This window comes from Lepidochelys kempii, chromosome 1, assembly GCF_965140285.1.
Source record: "Lepidochelys kempii isolate rLepKem1 chromosome 1, rLepKem1.hap1, whole genome shotgun sequence".
NCBI classification, from domain to species: domain Eukaryota; kingdom Metazoa; phylum Chordata; order Testudines; family Cheloniidae; genus Lepidochelys; species Lepidochelys kempii.
The window spans coordinates 2,129,222-2,152,507 of record NC_136380.1 but is presented as its reverse complement, the minus strand read 5'-3'; the positions used below and the strand labels follow the sequence as shown (position 1 = coordinate 2,152,507).

The 23,286-nt window shown below is 46.0% G+C and overlaps 2 protein-coding genes across 3 annotated transcripts; both read left to right on the top strand.

The window, feature by feature from the left end:
* The first annotated feature begins 8,872 nt into the window (after positions 1-8,872).
* LOC140913300 (olfactory receptor 52E8) lies at positions 8,873-9,817 on the top strand. Its single transcript, XM_073349462.2, has one exon. The coding sequence runs from the start codon at positions 8,873-8,875 to the stop codon at positions 9,815-9,817; it is 945 nt and encodes a 314-aa protein (XP_073205563.2).
* A 7,083-nt stretch (positions 9,818-16,900) lies between these two features.
* On the top strand, positions 16,901-21,946 carry LOC144930713 (olfactory receptor 52M1-like). 2 transcript variants are annotated; one of them, XM_078853630.1, is made up of 2 exons: positions 16,901-16,917; positions 20,989-21,946. In XM_078853630.1, the coding sequence occupies exon 2, from the start codon at positions 20,999-21,001 to the stop codon at positions 21,944-21,946; it is 948 nt and encodes a 315-aa protein (XP_078709756.1). In that variant the 5' UTR covers positions 16,901-16,917; positions 20,989-20,998. The 2 variants fall into 2 exon arrangements, with proteins under 2 accessions (XP_078709756.1, XP_078709729.1); XM_078853603.1 differs by lacking the exon at positions 16,901-16,917 and having other exon boundaries at positions 20,963-21,946.
* The last annotated feature ends 1,340 nt before the right edge of the window (positions 21,947-23,286 follow it).

Below are 23,286 nucleotides of genomic sequence, written 5' to 3'. Positions count from 1 at the left end.
AGATAGTGGCTTAGTAAGAGAACTGGACTTTTGAGTCAGTGTGTTTCAGCCATAACTCCCCCACTGACTCGCCGGCATACGCTCCAGCCACTACCAGGGCCCTGGGCTGGGGTCCAATGGAGAAGGAGGGCTGAGACTCCCCTACCCGGGCTGCCAACCCTGTTTTTTTTACATGGTGGCCCCCTTCCTGACTGACACCACTGTGCCACAAAGCCTTACCGCCCTTATAATGGGGGAAAATTTACTGACTTTGGCCACTAAACCGTACTGCCCTGCTAAGAGGGGAAAATCTATAGACTTTGGTCACTAGTCCTTATAGCTGTGCTAACAGGGGAGAATTTACTGACTGTGGCCACTAGTCCTCATTTCCCTAGTGACTGCTTCCAATTTACCGATGGTAGCCACTGGGCCCTACAGCCCTGCTTACAGGGGTGAATATATAGACTGTAGCCATGAGGCCTTACTGAGTGTTGACCTGGGCAAATCTATTGCCTCTGGCCATTGGGACACGCTACCCAGGTATTAAGGGCAAACACAGTGACTTTAATCTATGGAGTGCGGCCATTGGGCTGCATTGCCCAGCTATGAAGGGTAAGTACAATGACTTTGGCCATTAGGCCTTATTACCCAGCTAATAAGGATGAGTATATTGACTCGGGCCTGTGGGCAAGACTCAGACATGGGTTACGTATACCCCCAACCACTATATCCTGAGAGAGATGGGGCGCACTCACCCCGTACTGGAGGGGGTGTTTCCCAACCCTGTCACACGTGGAGGTGAATGTGGGCAGCAGCTCAGGCCTGAGGAGAGACCTAAACCCAGCAGATTGGAGGAGGGTATGGTTCTCCCCTCGATCGCCTTTGCGTGCTAATGACCTGAAATTAGCGGATACCACCATGGATTTGGATAGTCTTGAAATGGCTCCGAGAAAGCCAGTAGCAGTAAGCTGCACAGCAAGAACAGCAATACAAACAGCCACAGGTGTCTGCCAATCAACAGGCCGTGATGCGGGAGTCGGCTACTCAGCAGCAGGTGCTCGTCCAACAAATAGCAGCATTCCACCAGCCAGCAGGGCCTTTGGTTAATTCTCTACAGGACCTCAACCCAGGATATTTACTGCCTGTCCTCCGACTAAGACACATGAAGATGGGGCATGGAGATGTTCCCGAAGCCTTTCTTCTGACATTTGAATGGGTGGCCACTGCTGCCCGATAGCCAGTGGGATAGTGGGCCACGCTTCTAGCCCCTTACTTACATAAAGAGGGCCTTGGGCACACGGCCTCCGCATTAGTCAGGGGCTAACATTCCTTCACTCAATTAACGGTGTGTGTGACTCTGTGTGCCCCAAAGAAATATTGTGGCACCCCCCATATTTAAGATGGTGATTTGATTATGATGCGTTTTTTACAAAGTATATTATGTAATATATCAATGGAACTAGTATGATTTGCTGAATATCATGACCCTATATGTATGCATGTATCATTTTTGTATCTAAAGTTATGAACATTTAGCTTATGTACCAGTATTTCAAATGTGTTTTCTCCTGGGTAACGTCCACAAGGTAATTTACATCCAGTCTAATTTGCACATTGTGGATGAACCATTCAAGGTTATGGCCCATTAAGAAACAAAATAGGCCAAAGATGATCCCCATCTGATGGACGTTCCTGTGAACATTCTAGCCAGGATATGAGTAACGTTCCCTGCTATGAATTATCAAAGAATACAAGGGTATGTGACCAGTTCACCTTGTGTCTGTACTTTTCCACTAACTGTGCTGAGGGCTTTTGCTTGGAAAAATGAGGTTCCCTTCACATGATAAAAGCTATGACAAGTGGAAGAGACGTCATCACTTGGTCTCACTCCCCCTACATGTCAACACCTTTAAACACCAAAGGAACAAAGGACTGAACTGATTGTGCCTTCCCACAGCCTCACAATGTGAGGGGGGGGGGCACAGATTGACATACAAGAGGGCTCAGTGGTTGGTTGCACCCTGGGGAAGTCTGTCACACCCACCAATGACTAAATCCTTCTAGACCATTTCCCTCTTATCATGCGCTCAATTACTGACAGAGAGACCGTGATTATGACAGGGAAGTCAGGACTCTTGGGTTCTGTCTGTCATTCTCTCAGTGACCTTGGCCAAGTCATGTGTCCCTTTGCCTCTGTTTTCCTATCTGCATATCGGGGATATGTTCATGGTGACTTTCCTTTCCAAAGAGTTCTGAAGATCCTTAAATGAAAGGTGCTGCACAACATGATGACAGTGACTGATGAGAATTACTGATCTCTGATCACTTAGCATAAGGCCCGTGTGCCTGCAGATTTATGGGATATCAGACCCTATGGAGACATAGACATTGTCCCTCGTTTTCTTACTAATCTACTATAATTGTTCAATATACACAAATACACAGAGCAGATGTTTCCTCTCTGACTCAGCACAGAGCCCAAGAGCTCTCATCTCCCTTTGGGAAGGCCCCTTATTTACTGTTTATACAGAAGTGCAGTCATGGAAAGAGAGAGATTGGTAAGAGTATCTCTGGTCTCTGGCCTGTTTTCATTCAGATGCCACTTCTCCCCTAGAGGCTGAGCAAATCCCCTGGGGTTACACAGAGCCATATTATAAACAGTGCAGATGCCTGTGTCTTCTCTTCTTGTCTGATGTTGTTGCAGATCCTGGGGTGAGAAAGGTGTGGGACACGGCTACCTGAGGGGGATTCCCAGAAAAGACACTTCCATCTCAGGATCCACAGGTACTGCATCTCTTGACGAGGAGCTCACCAGCTCGACAAACCTAATGGAATGTGTGTGTGGTGGGATGGAGTGGTAGTCTGTGGTCCTTTCTGCTGTGCACACCCATGAAACATCTCAAAGACCTTGCGAAGGGTGATGAATTTCCTCCAGTACCACAGGACAAAATATCACGTTTTGCTGTGGCTCCCCAGCTGGTTGATGGCCTCTGGTCCAAGGCAGCTGCAGAGTGGATCCTTCAGGATGAAAGGTGTTAGTAGATGTATAAGACAAGCTGAAATTCTGAGGCCATGGGCCATAGTTTACTCAGACCCCACTGAGACAAAACTGACCTTGGAGTAAGAACTGACTAAAGACCTCAGGAGCCCCCCATGTGTGAATGCAAAAACACTGTCACCGCCTCCTCTTGCATCTCAGGGCCCTGGCTGTTGATGGGGGAGGGGGTCTGTTAGCTGACTTTTATCTGCTGCAAAGTGCTAGGGCTCCTCACCAAAGAATAATAACAATTTTTCAACATGTCCCAGACATGTTCTAGAATGCTACAACTTCTACAATGTTAGAAGTCTAAATAATAAAATGGGTGAACTAGAGTGCCTCATATTAAATGAGGATATTGATATCATAGTCATCACAGAATCTGAGTGGAATGAAGATAATCATTGGGATACAGTAATACCAGGGTAGAAAATATATCAAAAGCAGAGAAGAGGTCATGCTGGTCGGGGAGTGAGATTACATGTGAAGAAAAACATAGAATCAAATGAAGTAAAAATCATAAATGAATCAAACTGTATCATAGAATCTATATGGAGGGAAATTCCATTCTCTAATTATAAGAATGTGGGGGTAGGCATATATTACTGACCACCTGATCAGGATGGTGATCGTAAAGGTGAAATGCTGAGGGATATTAGAGAGGATATTGAAATTTTAAAAAAAAATCAATAATAATAGGGATTTCAATTATCCCCATATTGACTGGGTTCATCTCACCTCAGGAGGGGATGCAGTTGACACCATAAATGACAGCTTCTGTAACAGATGACTGGGGGATATTATATTTGATGCCAATTTTTAAAAAGGGCTCCAGAGGTGATCCAGGCAATTACAGGCCTGTAAGCCTGACTTCAGTAGCGAGCAAACTGGTTGAAACTATAATAAAGAAGAATATTGTCAGACATATAGAGGAACATAATTTGTTGAAAGAGAAAAGGAGTACTTGTGGCACCTTAGAGACTAACCAATTTATTTGAGCATGAGCTTTCGTGAGCTACAGCTCACTTCATCAGATGTTTACCGTGGAAACTGCAGCAGACTTTATATACACACAGAAATCATGAAACAATACCTCCTCCCACCCCACTGTCCTGCTGGTAATAGCTTATCTAAAGTGATCAACAGGTGGGCCATTTCCAGCACAAATCCAGGTTTTCTCACCCTCCACCCCCCCACACAAATTCACGGTTTTGGGAAAGGGAAATCATGCTTACCAATCAAGTAGAATTCTTTGAGGTGTGCAACAAACATGTGGACCAATGGGATCCAGTGGATATAGTCTACTTAGATTTTCAGAAAGCCTTTGACAAGGTCCCTCACCAAAGGCTCTTAATATAGAATGATGGGATCTATATTAGCTGTTACCACTCAAGTAGGAGAGCTCGGAGTCATTGTGAATAGTTCTCTAAAAACATCAACTGAATTTGCAGAGGCAATCAAAAAAGCAAACAGAATGCTGGGAATAATTAAGACTGGGATAGATAATAGGACTGAAAATACCATCTTCCCTCTGTATAAATCCATGGTACGCCCACTTCTTGAATACTGAGTGCAGATGTGATTGCTCCATCTCAAAAAAGTTGTATTGGAATTGGAAAAGGTTCAGTAAAGGACAAAAAAAATGAATTGGGGTATGGAACGGATTCTGAATGAGGAGAGATTAATAAGACTGGGACTTTTCAGCTTGGAAAAGTGATGGCTAAGGGGAGATGTGATTGAGGTCCATAAAATCATGACTGGTGTAGAGAATGTAGATATGGAAGTGTTGTTTACTCCTTCTCATAACACAAGAACTAGGGGTTACCACATGAAAATAATAAGCAGTGGGTTTAAAACAAATAAAAGAAAGTATTTATTCACAGAACGCACAGTCAGCTTGTGGACCTTCTTGCCAGAGGATGTTGTGAAGGCCAAGACCATAACAGCTTTCAAAAAGAACTCATTAATTTCATGGAGGATAGGTCCATCAAAGGCTGTTAGCCCGGATGGGCTGAGAGGGTAACGCTCACCTCTGTTTGCCAGAGTCTGGGAATGGGGGACAGGGGATGAATCACTTACAGATTGCCTGTTTTGTTCATTCCCTCCGGGATACCTGGCACTGGCCACTGTCATAAGGCAGGATACAGAGCTAGATGGACCTTTGGTCTGACCCTGTATGGCCATTCTTATGACTTATGTTCCCTTATTCATGTGTTGTGAGAAAGAGTAAATATAAATTCCTGATCTACATTCTTCATTGATAGATTCATAGGGTTTAAAGTCAAAGGGGACCATTAGATCATCCAGTCTGACCTTCTGTATAACACAGACCATTACATTTTACCCAATTACCCTTGTATTAAGCTCCTTGACTTGTGTTTGCCTAAGGCCTGGTCGAAACTAGGAGTTTACATCACAGAATCATAGAGCCACGGGGTGAGAAGGGACCTCAAGGGTCAGCTAGCCTGATTCCCTGCCAAGAGTCAGGACTTGTTGTATCTAACCAGGTGGCTATCCACCCTCCTTTGGAAAACCTCCAGTGAAAGAGCTTTCATTATTTTCTGAGGCACCCCTTCCATTGTCCTACTGTGCTTAAAGTTCGGAGTTTTGACCTAAGAGTTAATCTAAATCTGCTCTGTTGTAGTTTGAACTCATTGCCTCTCTCATGTGCTCTGTATTTGAGGAGCGGTATCACGTCCCCTCTTAACCTCCTTTTCTCCAAAGTAAACCGAACCAGTTCCTTTGGCCTTTGTTGATATGACTTGCATTCCATCCTTTTGATCATCTTTTTTCATTCTCCTCTGGATCGTCTCCACTTTCTTCACATCTTTCTATATAGCAGTGAAGAAAATTGGACACGGTGTTCTTTCTGAGACATAGCCAGCACCGAGTAGACTGGTAGTATCACACACCCATCACTTGCTCTCTATGCCTCTCCTAATACAACAAACCATAGAATCATAGAATATCAGGGTTGGAAGGGACCTCAGGAGGTCATCTAGTCCAGCCCCCTGCTCAAAGCAGGACCAATCCCCAAGTAAATCATCCCAGCCAGGGCTTTGTCAAGCCTGACCTTAAAAACCTCAAAGGAAGGAGATTCTACCACCTCCCTAGGCAACGAATTCCAGTGAATGCATTCACCACCCTCCGAATGAAAAAAGTTTTTCCTAATATCCAACCTAAACCTCCCCCACTTCAACTTGAGACCATTATGCCTCATTGTGTCATCTCCTACCATTGAGACAGTCTAGATCCATCCTCTTTGGAACCCCCTCAGGTAGTTGAAAGCAGCTATCAAATCCCCCCTCATTCTTCTCTTCCGCAGACTAAACAATCCCAGTTCCCCCATCCTCTCCTCAGAAGTCATGTGTTCCAGTCCCCTAATCATTTTTGTTGCCCTCCGCTGGACGCTTTCCAAATTTTCTCACATCCTTCTTGTACTGTGGGGACCAAAACTGGACACCGTACTCCAGATGAGGCCTCACCAATGTTGAATAGAGGGAAATGATCACGTCTTATGATCTGCTGGCAATGCCCCTTCTTATAGAGTCCAAAATGCCATTGGCCTTCTTGGCAACAAGGGCACATTCTTGACTCATATCCAGCTTCTCGTCCACTGTCACCCCTAGGTCCTTTTCTGCAGAACTGCTGCCTAGCCATTCGGTCCCTAGTCTGTAGCGGTCCATGGGATTCTTCCATCCTTAGTGCAGGACTCTGCATTTGTCCTTGTTGAACCTGATTAGATTTCTTTTGGCCCAATCCTCTAATTTCTCTAGGTCCCTCTGTATCCTATCCCTCCAGCATATCTACCTCTCCTCCCAGTTTGGTGTCGAACATTGCATTTGCCTTTTTTTTTTTTTTTTTTTTGGCAACAGTAATTACATCCACACCCTTGAGAGATGTAGCCGTGTCATCCTCACCCTGGAGTAGACAGCATCAATCTTGCTACCAGCTCTAGGGGAGGTTTATTAGCTACACTGGTGGGTGAACCACTGTCATCGGTGTAAGTACTGTCTGCACTGAAGTGTTATGGCCAGGCTGCTGTAGCTGTTTAAGTGGTTCTGGAGATATGGGTAGTTGGAAAATTTACCTCTTCCCTTTGCTGTTTGTTCCAATCGTTAATCATTCTTAGTGCTAAATATTTGGCCCCCACACTGGAATTTCTCTGGCTTCACATTCCAGCCATTAGGCCTTGTGCTTCCTTTCTCTGGTAGATTACACACACCATTGTGCAGAACGTTTTTTCACCAATGCCATGTAGTAATTTTCTATTTGCTCTCAGATCATTGATGAAAATATTGAATAGCTTCGGGCCTAGAACTGATCCCGGCAGAACACCAATCTGGGCACCCCCATTCGCTGGCAATGGCCTGTTGACATCTGCTTTCTGAGATCTGTCAGTTAGCCAGTGTTTAGTCCATTTAAAGTATGCTTTACTGATGTTGTAGAGTGTTCATTTTTTATCTGAAGGTTTTCCCATGAAATGAAATGCCTCAGATACCCTTGATCAACTAAACAAATACTCTCACTAAAGAATGAAATTGGGTTTGTTTGACAAAACCTGTTTACCAAAATGTTGTTGATTGTCATTAATTATATTCCTCGACATTTTTGTAATGAATCACATACCAGCTTCTCCATTGTTTCCTCACCTTGTGAAAAATTTTTAAACTTTTCCTTTTTTTTAATAGTTTACTGTTAACAGAGAACGGTCAGGAATTTGACTGCAGACCATATAGTAACACTTAAGTTCTGCTTAGCTATACCTTAACCAATCATTTTCCTGAAATTTAACTAACCAATCCTAACATATTGTAACATGATTATGTAACCAATTATATCCCACCACCTTATTTAGTTTTCACCCAGCAAAATTAATTATACAGCAGACAGAAACAATCACAGAACCAGACAGAGATTATACAGACAAACAATAGCAAAGTGGGAACTCTAATGACAAAACAATACAGAAGTGAGGATTTCAAATCCTAGCTATGGATAAGTGAGTTCTTGCCAGACAGGATGCTATCAAACTACGTTTCCTTTTACATTTTCTAGGCACTTCTCTTTCTCCGGAGGCAACAGACACTCTCAGGACAGGATTGTATACTAACAGCCCAATAGCACCTTCTTTCAATGTGACTAGTTTGGAATGTGAGGATGTGACCGGTCGCCTCCCAGCTTATGGCTGCCTCTGCTGCTTAGCCAAAGGCCTTAGCCTAAGAACAGGGCCTCAGACTGTCACAGTAAGAGAAGGCCCTTACACCAGCAGACAGTGATTTTGATTCTTTCTATTATACCTCTAGAACTAGCCAAATGATAAGAATACACCTAAATTCTTCGAGTACAGTCCTTTACCAACAGGCCTGAATATCTATATCCGAACAGCCACTACTGCGAATGAGCAAGCAGGTGAATGGGGAAGTCCAGACAGCATGGACTCACGAGCTTGGCTTCCACTGAATGAAGGAACAATGACGGATAACCAGTATCCGCACACACGTTTCCTCCTCGTGCCTATTAAGGTGTCCCACATCATGGCGTGTAGGAATTATAGACCCATGGAGCACCGTCAAGTATGGAACGGTGTTATTTGAGCCAGTTATTCAGAATTCATTTATTTGAATAAAGAAAATGCCATTTTCCAGTGTGTGAAAAGTGATCAATTTGATTCACCCGTGAGAACAGTCTCCGGTTGTGCATGTTTTGTCTCATAATGGCATTGTCTCTCCTTCCAGGCATTTCTCATGTGACCACCACCCTAGACTCTGCGCACATACAGCAAGTCGAGGCAATTTACAGTAGATGCAGGCGACACTGTTCTGCCTCAAAGTTGAAGACCTTCTCTCCTACTCCATGTCAGATTCCAACACAACCGACTTCTCCAGCCCCTCCACCTTCATTCTGCTGGGCATTCCTGGCCTGGAGGCAGCCCACGTCTGGATCTCCATCCCCTTCTTTGTCATGTACACTGTCACCCTCTTGGGGAACTTCACCATCCTGTTTATCGTGAAGACAGAGCCAAGGCTCCATGAGCCCATGTACTATTTCCTCTGCATGCTGGCCGTCACCGACCTGGTCCTGTCTGCATCCACCGTGCCCAAAATTCTGAGCATCTTTTGGTTCAATTCCAAGGAGATAGATTTTAGTTTGTGCCTCACACAGCTCTACTTCATTCACTGCTGTATAGCGATGGAGTCTGGAATCGTCGTGGCCATGGCTTTGGATCGTTACGTGGCCATCTGTGATCCGCTGAGACATTCCACCACTCTGACCAACCGCTTCGTGGCCAAGATCGGCCTGGCCGTGGTGCTGCGTGGCAGCATTCTTGCCCTGCCCTTTCCTTTCCTGGCGAGGCAGTGGCCATATTGTAGAACCAACATCATCTCCCACACTTACTGCGAGCACATAGCCGTGGTGAAGCTGGCCTGCGCTGACATACGCATCAGTAGTTATTACGGCCTCTCTGTGGCATTCTTGGTGATTGGTCTGGATGTGTCTTTTATCACTGTGTCCTATATCCAGATCCTCAGGGCCATCTTCAGCCTCCCCAAAAAGGATGCCCGGCTCAAGACTTTTGGGACCTGTGGCTCCCACCTCGGTGTCATTTTAGTGTTTTATATCCCAGGTCTCTTCTCCTTCCTCACACACAGGTTTGGTCACAATGTGCCCCCGCATTTCCACATTCTCATGGCCAACATGTACATTCTACTGCCCTCCATGCTAAACCCCATCATCTACGGGGTGAGAACCAAACAGGTCCGGGACAGGCTGATCTGGCACGTTACTCATATTGAATAAAGTTTACTTCTGGTGCTCTGGCTCTCAGACCAAGCTCTGTGGAGATCTCATGGTTGACATGGTGCTGTGTTCTCTTCCCTGAATCAGTGACTGGAGACATAAAATCCTTTCTTTACCTTACAGTGCTGTGTCAACCTGACAGTCTAGGGACTCCATCAATGTACAACTCACAAGGTTACCACATTTCTTATTGCCGGTAACTGGACACCTGAGGCCCCACACTTTGACCCACCTTTTCCCCATTTGTCCTGCCCCTGTCACTCACTCCTCTCCTCCACTATCCCTATTACTCGCTGGATTGTCTCCATCCCCCTCTCTATCCCAGCTGCATCCTCTATGTGCCGGGGATGGAACCAGAGTTTCAGAAACCTGATGAGGATCCTTCCTGCTTGTAGGACGCAGCCCCAGTTGAGCAGGGGCTGATGTGAGTTAATGACAGGGTTGTGCCCCCCCCACACACTCTGCTGTAACTGGACACTGCCAGATCCCCTTTTTGACTCGATGTTCCAACTGAAAATCAGGGGGAAGGGGTGGTTAGTGGTGTGGAACCCTGGGGTGGAGGTGATGGGAGAGCAGGGTGGAGGGTTTAGAATGGATATTAGCGTGGGGATGACGGAGTGGGTGGTCTGTGAATGGATATTAACGTGGGGCTGATGGGGGAGAGGGGTATCAGAATCGATATTATCCATGCAGGTGATGGGGGGGTGGGACCTGTCTGGGAATGGATATTTGTGTGGGGTTGACATGGGTGTGTGTGTCTGGGAATGGATATTAGTGTTGGACTGATGAGGGAGGACCTTGGACTGTGTAATGACATGGAGGACAGACCTCTCTCTCCCCTAGCTCCTGGGGAGTTGGGTGAGGGGAAGTCCTTTTATCCCAACTCGAGAACAGCTTGTTAATCACTTCACATCATTTCTTATGATTTTCTTTTTCAGGGGGCTTTGTAGCCTGTTCAGTCAAAACGGACATAGCCCCTTTATATTGTTTTGCCTCCAACTGATACTTTTGTTTTTCCTGCATTTGTGCATTCATATCACATCCCAATTCCTGACAAGTCTGAGTTAACGCAACCATAGCTGGGCATTGGCTATATTTTGCATCAGAGAAGTTTGTAAATCTCTTTGCATCCCCTCATTTTGCAATCTCAGCTTCTGCAGCTCCTGTTGCAAATTTTCCTTCTCATCTTTCCAGATCTCATGCTCCTCTGCAAACTTATTCACAGCCTGATACATAATCCAAACAGCAGCATTTCTCATTTGTTCTTTTTTTAGGAGTGGAAGTGCACAAGTCTGATATTTTAATAATATGTCATTCAAACACCCTTCCCTGAACAAGACAGGAAAAGCGTTTGGCAGCCGGAGAACAGAGCCCAGATCCTCACATGCCTATCTCAGTAAACACCCCTTCACCACAACCGGAGGGTTCTGGGCATCCCCTTCAGCCTTGGTACGATGACCCCTCACTGTCTGCATTTGCAAACCTCGAGCCATAAATAATAGGTCAGAACTGATTCAGCCCAATATGTAAATTAGTTGGTCAACACCAGTGATCCAGGATAGCAACCTCTTACCGAGAAGCCAGTCCAGAAACAGCATTCATTCAGTGGAAAAACCTATTCACATAGACATGACAGTAAACCGTCCTCTGCTATCAAATATTAACACTAGGGGGGCACTACTACCCCTGAAATGGGTCTTGCATGGCTCCCAGTGGAGAGGATGACTGTCCGACCAGTGAAAACATCCGCAAGAATTATCCACAATACACAGGATTTCATTGAGAAGGAATTACACAAGTGGTGATGGGTTATATCAAGCACATAACTCCTGTGTTAGACAAAGCTATACATGAAGAGATTTACAGTCCCCTAAATGAGCCTCTGTTTCACAGAGATACGCAAGCAGTTCCTGTGCGGGCCCCACTCAGTGCTGCTTGGCACGCAGAGAAGGGGGTTGCCAATTTTATATACGGCTTCTTTTCTCTTTGTCTGTTCTTCTCAGCTCTCTGGTCTGTCTCGGATGCCATCGAGGCAAGGATTTGACTGTGTTGAGAACTGCTGGGCTCTGTGCTGAGGCAGAGAGGAATTGGAAAGAAAGAAAAAGTAAAAGAAGCACCTCTGTAAAATCAGGATGGAAGGTAATCATACAGGACAATCAGATTCAAACCACAGAGGATTTCCCTCTCGGCCAAACTCTAAAGTTACAAAAAGAAATCCAGGAACACACCTTCCTCTCAGCACAGAGAAAATCACAAGCCAAAACAAAAATAAGCTAACGTATTCCCTTGCTAGTACTTAGCGATTCGAATGGAGTCGGATTGCTTGCTTCCTTGATCTGTGTCCAGCAAGCACTCGGAACAGACAGACCAAAACCTTCCCCCCCCACTTGCCGCTCCCGGCTCTGCCCCCAGATTTGAAAGTATCTTGTCCCCTTATTGGTCCTTTGGGTCAGGTGCCAGCGAGGTTACCTGAGCTTCTTAACCCTTTACAGGTAAAAGGATTTTGGGCCTCTGGTCAGGAGGGAGTTTATAGTACTGTATACAGGAAGGTTGTTACCCTTCCCTTTATATTTAGGTCACCAGTAGTAAGGGACCTTCCAAAGGGAGAGGAGAACTCCTGGGCTCTGTGCTGAGTCAGAGAGGAATTGGCTGTGTGACGTTGCACTCCATATGCTTTATGGAAATATACTTATGAATATGAATCTGACCTTAATGGCATATGCTTTCTGTGAAATGCCTCTTGTCATGTGTTATTGGAAAAGGTACAATCGACTGAATGCGTTCATCCTATTTGTATGCATGTATCATTTTTATGACTGAAGGTAGGAATATGAAGTATTAACTTGTATTACTGATGTAGTCACACTAAGTGAGGGCCATGAATGGTATTTCAGGGAAATGATGGCTCCATTTAAGTCGAGCAATTGGCTGTGAATGGGTTTTGTCCTGTATGTTTGCGGGACACCTGCAAGTAGGAGGGGCAATGGGGGCCCTGCGAAGAGAGGTGGCCAAGTCAGCTGATAATGGAATCCATCTTAAACCATGTACTTCTCCATCAGGAACTGGGAGAGAGTCAAACCGAAACAAAGGACTTCCACCTTTGGCTAAATATGAAACTATCCTCACAGTCTGCAGCATGTTTTATTGAAGGATCTTCAAAACACCTAGGAAAGAAAAGTCACTATGAACATGTCCCCATTACACAGATAGGCAAATTGAGGCACCAGGAGGCATAAATTTGTCGAGGCCACACAGAGATTGTGTGGAAGGAAAACAGATAGGACTCAGGAGGACAGATAGGACCCCGGAGTCCTGACTTCCCTGCCGTAACCACAGTTTCTCGTCACGCCAGAGCCACGGTTTCCATCATGCAATTCAAACCGAATGCGGCGGGTGGGTGGGAGTGCATGAAGAAGATGACTGAGGCAGGGAAGGGGGGTTGATCACCTGTGCGAGGTTGGTATACTGGCTCTCCAGCCGCAATATCATTGGAATGGGGTGCAGTGAACAAGGGTTGAAATTTAAAAGGGAGAAGGGGCATAAGCCCTTCGGGAGGTGACATGGGTGCATGGAGCAAGACATAATCAAGGGGGTGGCAAGTTAAGTTTAGGGGAAAAGCAGGCCAGGGTGGGGAGGAAGAGCAGAAGTAGGAACTGCTGAGGTGAGGGCGGGACAGGCAAACTAACAATCACAAAAAGAAAAGGAGTACTTGTGGCACCTTAGAGACTAACCAATTTATTTGAGCATAAGCTTTCATGAGCTACACCTCACTTCATCCGATGCATACTGTGGAAAGTGTAGAAGATCTTTTTATACACATAAAGCATGAAAAAATACCTCCTCCCACCCCACTCTCCTGCTGGTTATAGCTTATCTAAAGTGATCACTCTCCTTACAATGTGTATGATAATCAAGTTGGGCCATTTCCAGCACAAATCTAGGGTTTAACAAGAACGTCTGGGGGGCGGGGGGAGTGGGGTAGGAAAAAACAAGGGGAAATAGGTTACCTTGCATAAAAACTTAGCCACTCCCAGTCTCTATTCAAGCCTAAGTTAATTGTCAGGGCCAGGATGGTGTTATCAGGAAGATCACCGATGGACTGTAGTTTCCTCAGGAAGTCAGTAGTGTCTCGAAGGTAGCTGGGAGTGCTGGTAGCGTAGGGCCTGAGGAGGGAGTCTACCTTTTACAACCCACATTTTGCTTCTCTACAAAAGAAAAAGGACACTAAACTTTCTAAACTACTACATGCCACAAGGGGCCACAGCAATGGTTCCCTCAACCCACCCAGCAATATTGTTAACCTATCCAACTATACTCTCAGCCCAGCAGAAGCAGCTGTCCTATCTCAGGGCCTCTCCTTCTGCCCCTCCACCCCCACGAACATGATACAGTTCTGTGGTGACCTAGAATCCTATTTTCAACGTCTCCAACTCAAGGAATATTTCCAACATACCTCTGAACAACATACTAATCCACAGAGACCTCCCTACCAACACTACAAAAAGAAGGACAACAAAAATGATTAGGGGACTGGAACACATGAGTTATGAGGAGAGGCTGAGGGAGCTGGGATTGTTTAGCCTGCAGAAGAGAAGAATGAGGAGGGATTTGATAGCTGCTTTCAACTACCTGAAAGGGGGTTCCAAAGAGGATGGCTCTAGACTGTTCTCAATGGTAGCAGATGACAGAACGAGGAGTAATGGTCTCAAGTTGCAGTGGGAGAGGTTTAGATTGGATATTAGGAAAAACTTTTTCACTAAGAGGGTGGTGAAACACTGGAATGCGTTACCTAGGGAGGTGGTAGAATCTCCTTCCTTAGAGGTTTTTAAGGTCAGGCTTGACAAAGCCCTGGCTGGGATGATTTAACTGGGAATTGGTCCTGGTTTGAGCAGGGGGTTGGACTAGATGACCTTCTGGGGTCCCTTCCAACCCTCATATTCTATGATTCTATGATTCTAGGTGGACTCCTCCTGAAGGTCGAAACAGCAGACTGGACTTCTACATAGAGTGCTTCCGCCGACGTGCACTGGCTGAAATTGTGGAAAAGCAGCATCACTTGTCCCATAACCTTAGCCGTGCGGAACACAATGCCATGCACAGACTCAGAAACAACTCTGACATCATAATCAAAAAGGCTGACAAAGGAGGTGCTGTTGTCATCATGAATAGGTCGGAATATGAACAAGAGGCTGCTCAGCAGCTCTCCAACAACACTTTCTACAAGCCATTACCCTCTGATCCCACTGAGAGTTACCAAAAGAAACTACAGCAATTGCTCAAGAAGCTCCCTGAAAAAGCACAAGATCAAATCCACACAGACACACCCCTGGAACCCTGACCTGGGATATTCTATCTACTACCCAAGATCCATAAACCTGGAAATCCTGGGCGCCCCATCATCTCAGGCATTCGCACCCTGACAACAGGATTGTCTGGCTATGTAGACTCCCTCCTCAGGCCCTACGCTACCAGCACTCCCAGCTACCTTCGAGACACTACTGAGTTCCTGAGGAAACTACAGTCCATCGATGATCTTCCTGAAAACACCATCCTGGCCACTATGGATGCAGAAGCCCTCTACACCAACATTCCACACAAAGATGGACTACAAACTGTCAGGAACACTATCCCCGATAATGTCACGGCTAACCTGGTGGCTGAACTTTGTGATTTTGTCCTTACCCATAACTATTTCACATTTGGGGACAATGTATACCTTCAGCTCAGCGGCACTGCTATGGGTACCTGCATGGCCCCACAGTATGCCAACATTTTTATGGCTGACTTAGAACAACGCTTCCTCAGCTCTCGTCCCCTATCGCCCCTACTCTACTTGTGCTATATTGATGATGTCTTCATCATCTGGAACCATGGAAAAGAAGCCCTTGAGGAATTCCACCATGATTTCAACAATTTCCATCCCACCATCAACCTCAGCCTGGTCCAGTCCACACAAGAGATCCACTTCCTGGACACTACAGTGCTAATAAACAATGCTCACATAAACACCACCCTATACCGGAAACCTACTCTTAAGATAAAGGGGACACTGAGGCCAGAACCCTTTTTAGCACCCACTCCTCCTCAAAGCTGCCTAGAAAACCAGTGGTCATCACCCAGCCCTCCTGTGTCTGGATGCCTGAGACAAGGGAGGAGCAGAAATAGTCCCCACGTTTGCAGAGCACCTCACTGTCCAGCATCCTCCTGAGGCTGTGGATTGTCATTTGGCCAGTGCCAGGAGGAGGCTGATGAGGAGGTCTTGTCAGTCAATGGGGCCCTGGAAAAGGTGTGCATATAAGAAGAGGTGTGGGGAAAAGTGCAGCCAGAACCTCCACAGGTCTCCTTCACACAGGAAAAGGGCAAGCATTGGGGATTGGAGTGAACCATTCCAAGTACACACCCATGCTCACAGCTTCATGAAGGAACCGCCAACCGATGTCCCCGGCAGGCTGCAGGACCAGCGTGGAGTCTAGGCTGGCACACCAAGATTCCTCATCCTCCCCCGCTCTGTAGACCAAGGAGACTGTAATTGTTGGCCATCCCCAGAAGCTGGGATGTCCGACCATCTTACTGCTCGGCCCCGAATACAGTCCTGAGCTTGACTTTTTGCTGGCCCTCCCTGACTGAGGAACTGGGGCTCATAACTGACTGTCTGCTGCTTGGCCCTCAACACAGGCCCAAGGCATAGACTCTTTGCTGCCCTGCCCTAATGGAGGGCTTGGACTCGTAACTGTTTGCTCCTGAAGGCAGTCTTGTCATGGGCTCAGTTCTGATGGAGAGACCATGGAGACAGCAGGGAAGCACAAGGACTCCTGTGTTCTGTCTGCCATTCTATGTGTGTCCTTGGCCAAGTCACATCTCCCTGTACCTCAGTTTAGCTATATGTAAAATGGGGATATGTTCATCGTGACTTTCCCTTGCAAGGTGTTTTGAAGATCCTCCAATGAAAGATGCTACATGGCATTATGACAGTTACTAATGAGAATTACTGATCTCTGATCCTTTAGCGCATGTGCCTGCAGAAAGTGTTTGTATCAACTCTCAGTCATCTGTCTTCACATCTCTGTCTACTCTCTATCCATCCGTCCTGGGCATTTACAGGGTATCAGACCCTACGGAGATCAAGTTATTATCCCTAATTTTCTTGCTAATCAACTATAATTTTTAAATATACACAAATACACAGAGTAGCCAATTATGCTGTGACTCAGCACAGAACCCAAGAGTTCTCAACTCCCTTTGGGAAGGTCCCTTAATTACTGATTTCTCCGAAAACTGTATAAATAGCGCAGAAGTGCAGACAGGCTTGTCTCCACCCTCTTTGCACTCAGATGCTCTTTTCTCCATTAAAGGCTGAGTGAACCCAACTGGGATTGCACAGAGCTCCATTATAAACGGTGCACAGCTCTGTGTCGTCTGTCGGCGTGGGATGCTGCTGCAGCTGCTGGGGTGAGTGGGGTGTGGGTCACGGTGACCTGAGGGGGATTCCCAGGGAAGACATTTCTCTCTCAGAATTCACAGGTACCCAGCAATTGGTGTTTGAGAAACCCTGGTCAACTTAGGTGTGATGGAAAAGAGAATAGGTCTGTTATCCTTTCTGCTCTGCACAGACATTAAACATTCCAGGGCCTTGCCACAGGAGATGAGTTTCCTCCCATATCATGGACCAAAATGTCCCTGTATGTTGTGCCCCTGAAGCTGATGGCCTCCAGCCCCAAGGGGGCTGCATTTCAGTGGCACCGTGAATCCTCATGATTAAATGTATTAGTAGATGTACAATACAAAGGCCAAATTCTGATGCTGTGGCCCATACGTTGGCCAGTCCCCACTGAGGAAAAAATCTCCTTCGAGTAAGAACAGAGTAAAGACCTCAGGAGGCAGCTGAGTGTTAATGCAAAGAGACTCTCACCTCCTCCTATTGCATTTCAGAGGTCTGGCTGTTAACAGGGTGGCTGTTACCTGACTTATATATTGGAAAACATGGAGGTCCTCGGGCTTCTAACTAGAATAATTATTAAAAAATGTCAACGTAGAGAAGACATCTTCTCTCCTAGCTTTATTCCAGAAGTTGCCTGATCTGTTCTGTCTGAACTTTTTTTAAAAGAAGGTTTAGCCAGAAGCAGAGGCCCACCATGATACATTTCAGGTTAATGTTTGGCAAACTTATAAGCATCTGAAAATGAGGACTTCTAATTCCACATGTCAGACACCCTACACTAAAGGCGGTGACACCAGCACCATCTACAATGCCCAATCCATTTGTGAAACCCATTCAGTGACATTGAAACAGTCACTGTAATTCAATGTTCCCTTATACTTGTGTTATGAGACACAGTAAATATACATTCCGAATATAGGTTCTTTGTGGATAGATTCATAGGGTTTAAAGACGGAAGAGACCATTCAGGCGTTATTCAGGGTGTGAATAACACCCATTTAACACCCATTCAGGGTGTTATTCAGGAGGTCATCCATTCTGAGTTCCACAATCTCTGTTTGACAAAGGCCCTGTCTACATTAGAATTTCATATCAGAGAATCATAGAGGCACATGGTGAGAGGGGATCGCAAGGGTCGTATAGTCTAACCCACTGCTAAAATTCGGGATTTGTTGCATGTAAACCATTCAGGACAGATGGCTATCCTGCCTCCCTTGGAAAACCTACAGAGAAGGAGCTTCTACAACCTCCCAAGGCATGTATCCTGGTGTCCTACTGTTCTCAGAGTTAGGAAGTTCCTCCTGATATTTAATCTAAATCTGCTGTGCTGTAGTTTGAACCCATTGCCCTCTGCAGGAAGAGAGAACAACTATTCTCCTTCTTTTTTATGGCAGCCTTTCAAGTATTACATAAGAATATAAGAACGTAAGAATGGCCATATGGGGTGAGAGCAAAGATCCATCTAGCCCAGTATTCTGTCTTCTGACAGTGGTCACTGCCAGGTGCCCCAGAGGGAATGAACAGAACTGGGAATCATCAAGTGATCCATACTCTGTCACCCATTCCCAGCTTCTGGAAAACAGAGGCTAGGGACACCATCCCTGCCCGTCATGGGTAATAGCCATTGATGGACCTATTTGAAGAGTGCTATCATATCCACCCTTAACCTCCTGTATTCCAAAATAAACATACCAAGTTCTTTCAGCCTTTGCTTGTATGCCTTACATTCCGTCCCTTGGATCATCTTTGTCACTCACCACTGGACCATTTCCAGTTTCTCTACATCCTTCTTATACATTGGTGACCAAAATTGGACACAGTGTCCAGCTCAGGCCTCCAGTTGAGATCTAACCAGTGCCAAGTTGAGTTGTACTATCACCCACCATGACATGCATGCTATGTCTCCAGTAATGCAACCTAATATTGTATTTTCTTTTTTTGCAATAGCAAAAAAATCCACACCCATAAAAGATACAGTTATATCAGCCGAACCCCAGTGTAGACAGCATGAAGTTGATGGAAGAATTCTTCCATTGATCTCGCTACCACCTCTCAGGGAGATGAATTACCTGCACTGACGAGAGAACCCCTTCTGTCAGTGTAAGTAGTGTCTACACTGAAGTGCTTCAGCAGCCCCACTGTAGCGGTTTAAGTGTAGACAAGTCCTCAAGCAGATCTTCCAGAAAAGCCTCAAACCTGGGTCTGCAGACATCTGGAGTTGGAGAATCCACCATTTCCTTTAGCAGCATGTTCCAATGGTTAACCACCATTAGTGCTAATTATTTGGCCTTTATATCCAACTGGGATTTGTCTGGCTTCAGCTTCCAGCCATTAGGCCTTGATCTGTCTTTTCTCCTAAATTTTAGAGCCTGTTATTATGAACGGTTTTGTCCCCATAAAAATCTCCACTTGTCTTTTTAATTAGATAAATAGATGAAGCTCTTTATGTCTCTCACTGTCTGACATTTTCTCCAAACTTCAAACTTTTTTGTGGCTCCTTTCTGAACCCTCTCCAATTTCTCAACATCCTTATTGAAGTGTGGATCCCAGGACTGGACACAGACGGTTTCATCAATGCCATGTGCAGAAGTAAAATCCTTCCCCTGCTCCAACTCACTACTTCCCTGTCACTACTTCTGGGTGAGCTTCAGTTTCTGTCAGCTGCAGCCTGCGGCAGTATCCACTTGTGTCATGGCCATTGTTGTGGGGTCACCACCGAGGATAGCATTCAAGTTCTTATAAAAATGGCAGGTCTGGGGATCAGCATCAGAGGGACGAATTGCCTCCCCTGCCTTCTGGCCCATGTGCCTCAGCTCCTTCCCCTTTGCTGTGCACCGCAGTGTGTCCTGATCACAGCTCTTTCCCCACAAGCTGCTTGAAATCTGCCCATAGGTATCAAACTTCCTGCAGCTGGAGTGCAGCTGGCACTGCACAACCTCCTCTTCCAAAATACTTAGGAGATCCAGCAGCTCTGCAGTGGTCCAAGTGGGAGAGCGTTTCCTGGGTGGAGCAGCCATGGCCACCTGGGAAAACGTGATGTAAACTCTCCATGCCGAGCAAACAGGAAGGGGAATTGTTAAATTCCTGGGCCTTTAAAGGAGGAGTTCAAACTTCTGACAAGAGTGGTCAGGATGGGCATTGTGGGACACCTTCCAAAGGCCTATTGCTTTGAAAAAATCAATTGGAAGTGTCTACACTGGCATGTCACTGACAAAACTTTTGTGTAAAAAGCTTTCCAACTCTTCTCAAGGTAGTTGTATTGTGTCACTGAAACTGCCAATTTCTGCCATCAAAAGTGGCTTTGCAGAGTGTCCTCCTCCACTGTTGCTGCCTTTTGGTGAAAAAACTTGGCAGTGTAGAAAAGGCCCAAGGAACAAGGATTGATAACCAGTATCCACACTCATGTTTCCGGCTGGTGTCTATTAAGTTTTCCCACACCATGATGTGTGGGAATTATTGAAGTACAGCACACCATAAAATATGCAATTGGCATTAGTGGGGATAGTTCTTCGTAATTCTTATCTCTGAATAAGGAAAATGTCATTTTTCAATGTGTGAAGATCAGTCAGTTTGCTTCATCCATCAGAATATCCCCCAGTAGTGCATGTAGAGTCTCATATTAACACTGTCTCTCCATCCAGGCATTTGTAATGAGACCATCACCCTAGGCCTGGACACATACAGGAAGTTGGGGGAACATACGGTATATGCAGAAGATATCGGTCTGCCTTCTCCCCTACTCCATGCCAGATTCCAACACAACTGACTTCACCAACCCCTCCACCTTCCTCCTGCTGGGCATTCCTGGCCTGGAGGCGGCCCACGTCTGGATCTCCATCCCCTTCTGTGCCATGTATGCCATAGCCGTCATGGGGAACTTCACCATTCTATTCATTGTGAAAAGCGAGCCGAGCCTGCATGGGCCCATGTACTATTTCCTCTGCATGCTAGCTGTCACCGACCTGGTCCTGTCTACGTCCATCCTGCCCAAAACGCTGAGCATCTTCTGGTTTAATTTGAGGGAAATAGATTTCAATGCCTGCCTCACCCAGCTGTACTTCATTTTCTGCTTCTCAGGGATGGAGTCTGGGATCTTTGTGGCCATGGCTTTCGATCGCTACGTGGCAATCTGCCATCCCCTGAGACATTCCACTATCCTGACAAACCCTGTGGTGGCCAAGATTGGCCTGGCCGTGGTGCTACGTGGTGGCATGCTCATACTGCCCTATCCCTTACTGGCGAGGCGGTGGCCATACTGCAAAACTAACATCATCCCCCACTCGTACTGCGAGCACATAGCAGTGGTGAAGTTGGCCTGCGCAGACATCCGCATCAGCAGTTACTACAGCCTCTCTGTGGCATTCTTTGTGATTGGTCTGGATGTGTTTTTTATCATCATGTCCTATACTCAGATCCTCAAGGCCATCTTCAGCCTCCCCACAAAGGACGCCCGGCTCAAGACTTTTGGGACTTGTGGCTCGCACCTCTGTGTCATCTTAGCCTTTTACATCCCAACTCTCTTCTCCTCCCTCATGCACCGGTTTAGCCACAATGTGCCCCTTCATTTACACATTCTCATTGCCAACATGTACCTCCTTGTGCCCCCCATGCTAAACCCCATCATCTACGGGGTGAGGACTAAACAGATCCGGGACAGGCTGCTCCGGCTCATGACTCATAACGGAGCCTAAAGTTTTCTCCTGGTGCTCTGACTTTCACACTAAGCTCCGAGCGGAGCTGGTTGCTCACATGGTGCTGGGCCCTCTTCCCTGAATCACTGACTGCACAGTCAAAGTGACATTAATCCTTTCCTGGCCTTACTGTGCTGTTTCGGTGGGACAAACTGGGGCATTGGTCTACATAGAACTTATTAACTCATGGGGTTTCCTCCTTTCTAATTTTAGGTAACAGGACCTCTGTGGCCCTGCCCACTTCTTTCTCCAAGGTCCCGCCCCTGTTGCTCACTCCTCTCCTCCCCTCCGCATATCACTCACTGGGTCATCCACCTTGACACATGTGCACTTCCAGGGGCTAGTTAGGCTCTTGAAATCTTATGTTTTTAACAGATAACTTAGCAATTAGCTGATAGGAATACTGTACCACATTCCTATATACAAGTAATACAATTAAATTAATAATCCACTCACTCAGCTCTAATACTAATGTGTTCTGACATCTTTTGGCTGGTCACTTAAGGACACTGGTTAGGTTTAAACATTTCATGTATCTTCTTACTTTCTTACTAACTCTGCAGAGAGAGGGAGAGACCCCCTCAGGCCTTCTGGGAGGGGAGTGGTGTCTGGGAGGGGAGTGGGGTACAGTGGGCTAAGGCAGGGGGGCAGGTACATCTGGGGTCCATATAACATCAGATTGGCCATACTGGGTAAGATGAATGGTCTATCTAGCCCTGTATCCTAGCTCACAACAGTGCCCAATACCAGATGCTTGAGAGGGAATGAACAGAACTGGAAAATTCTGAGTGATCCATCCCCTATTGTCTCAGCTTCTGGCAAACAGAGGTCAGGGGCACACAGAACATGGTGTTGGCTTCCTGGCTAATAACTATTGATGGACCTACCTTTCTTTCACTTCTCTAGTTCTTATTGGAACCCTGTTATAGTTTTGACCTTCACAACGTCACCTGGAAAAGAGTTCCACAGGTCAACTGTGAATAAATACTTTGTTTGCTTTACATCTGCTGCTTATTACTTCATTTGGCTGGCCCCTAGTTCTTGTGTTAGTTGAAGGAGTAAATAACACTTCCTGACTGAACTTTTCCAAACCATTCATGCTTTTATTTACACTCTCATGTCCCCCCTTAGTCATCTCTTTTCAAAACTGAAAAGTCCCAGTCACTGTAATCTCTCCTCATACGGACTGTCAGTTTGGGTCTATTAGCCTCCTAGTTGCATATACCTTTCTGATGCTGTGTCATAACTAATAACTCACGTTTGATTCTATGAATCATCTGTATCCTTGTTCCATCGTCTGCCCTGCTCCATTCCACAGCCTTTGTGGGGATGTCGTGGCA

What these genes read in the sequence shown, in the direction of transcription:
- LOC140913300 (XM_073349462.2), top strand. Translation starts at nt 8,873, where the DNA reads ATGTCAGATTCCAACACAACCGACTTCTCCAGCCCCTCCACCTTCATT.
- LOC144930713 (XM_078853603.1), top strand. Translation starts at nt 20,963, where the DNA reads ATGCAGAAGATATCGGTCTGCCTTCTCCCCTACTCCATGCCAGATTCC.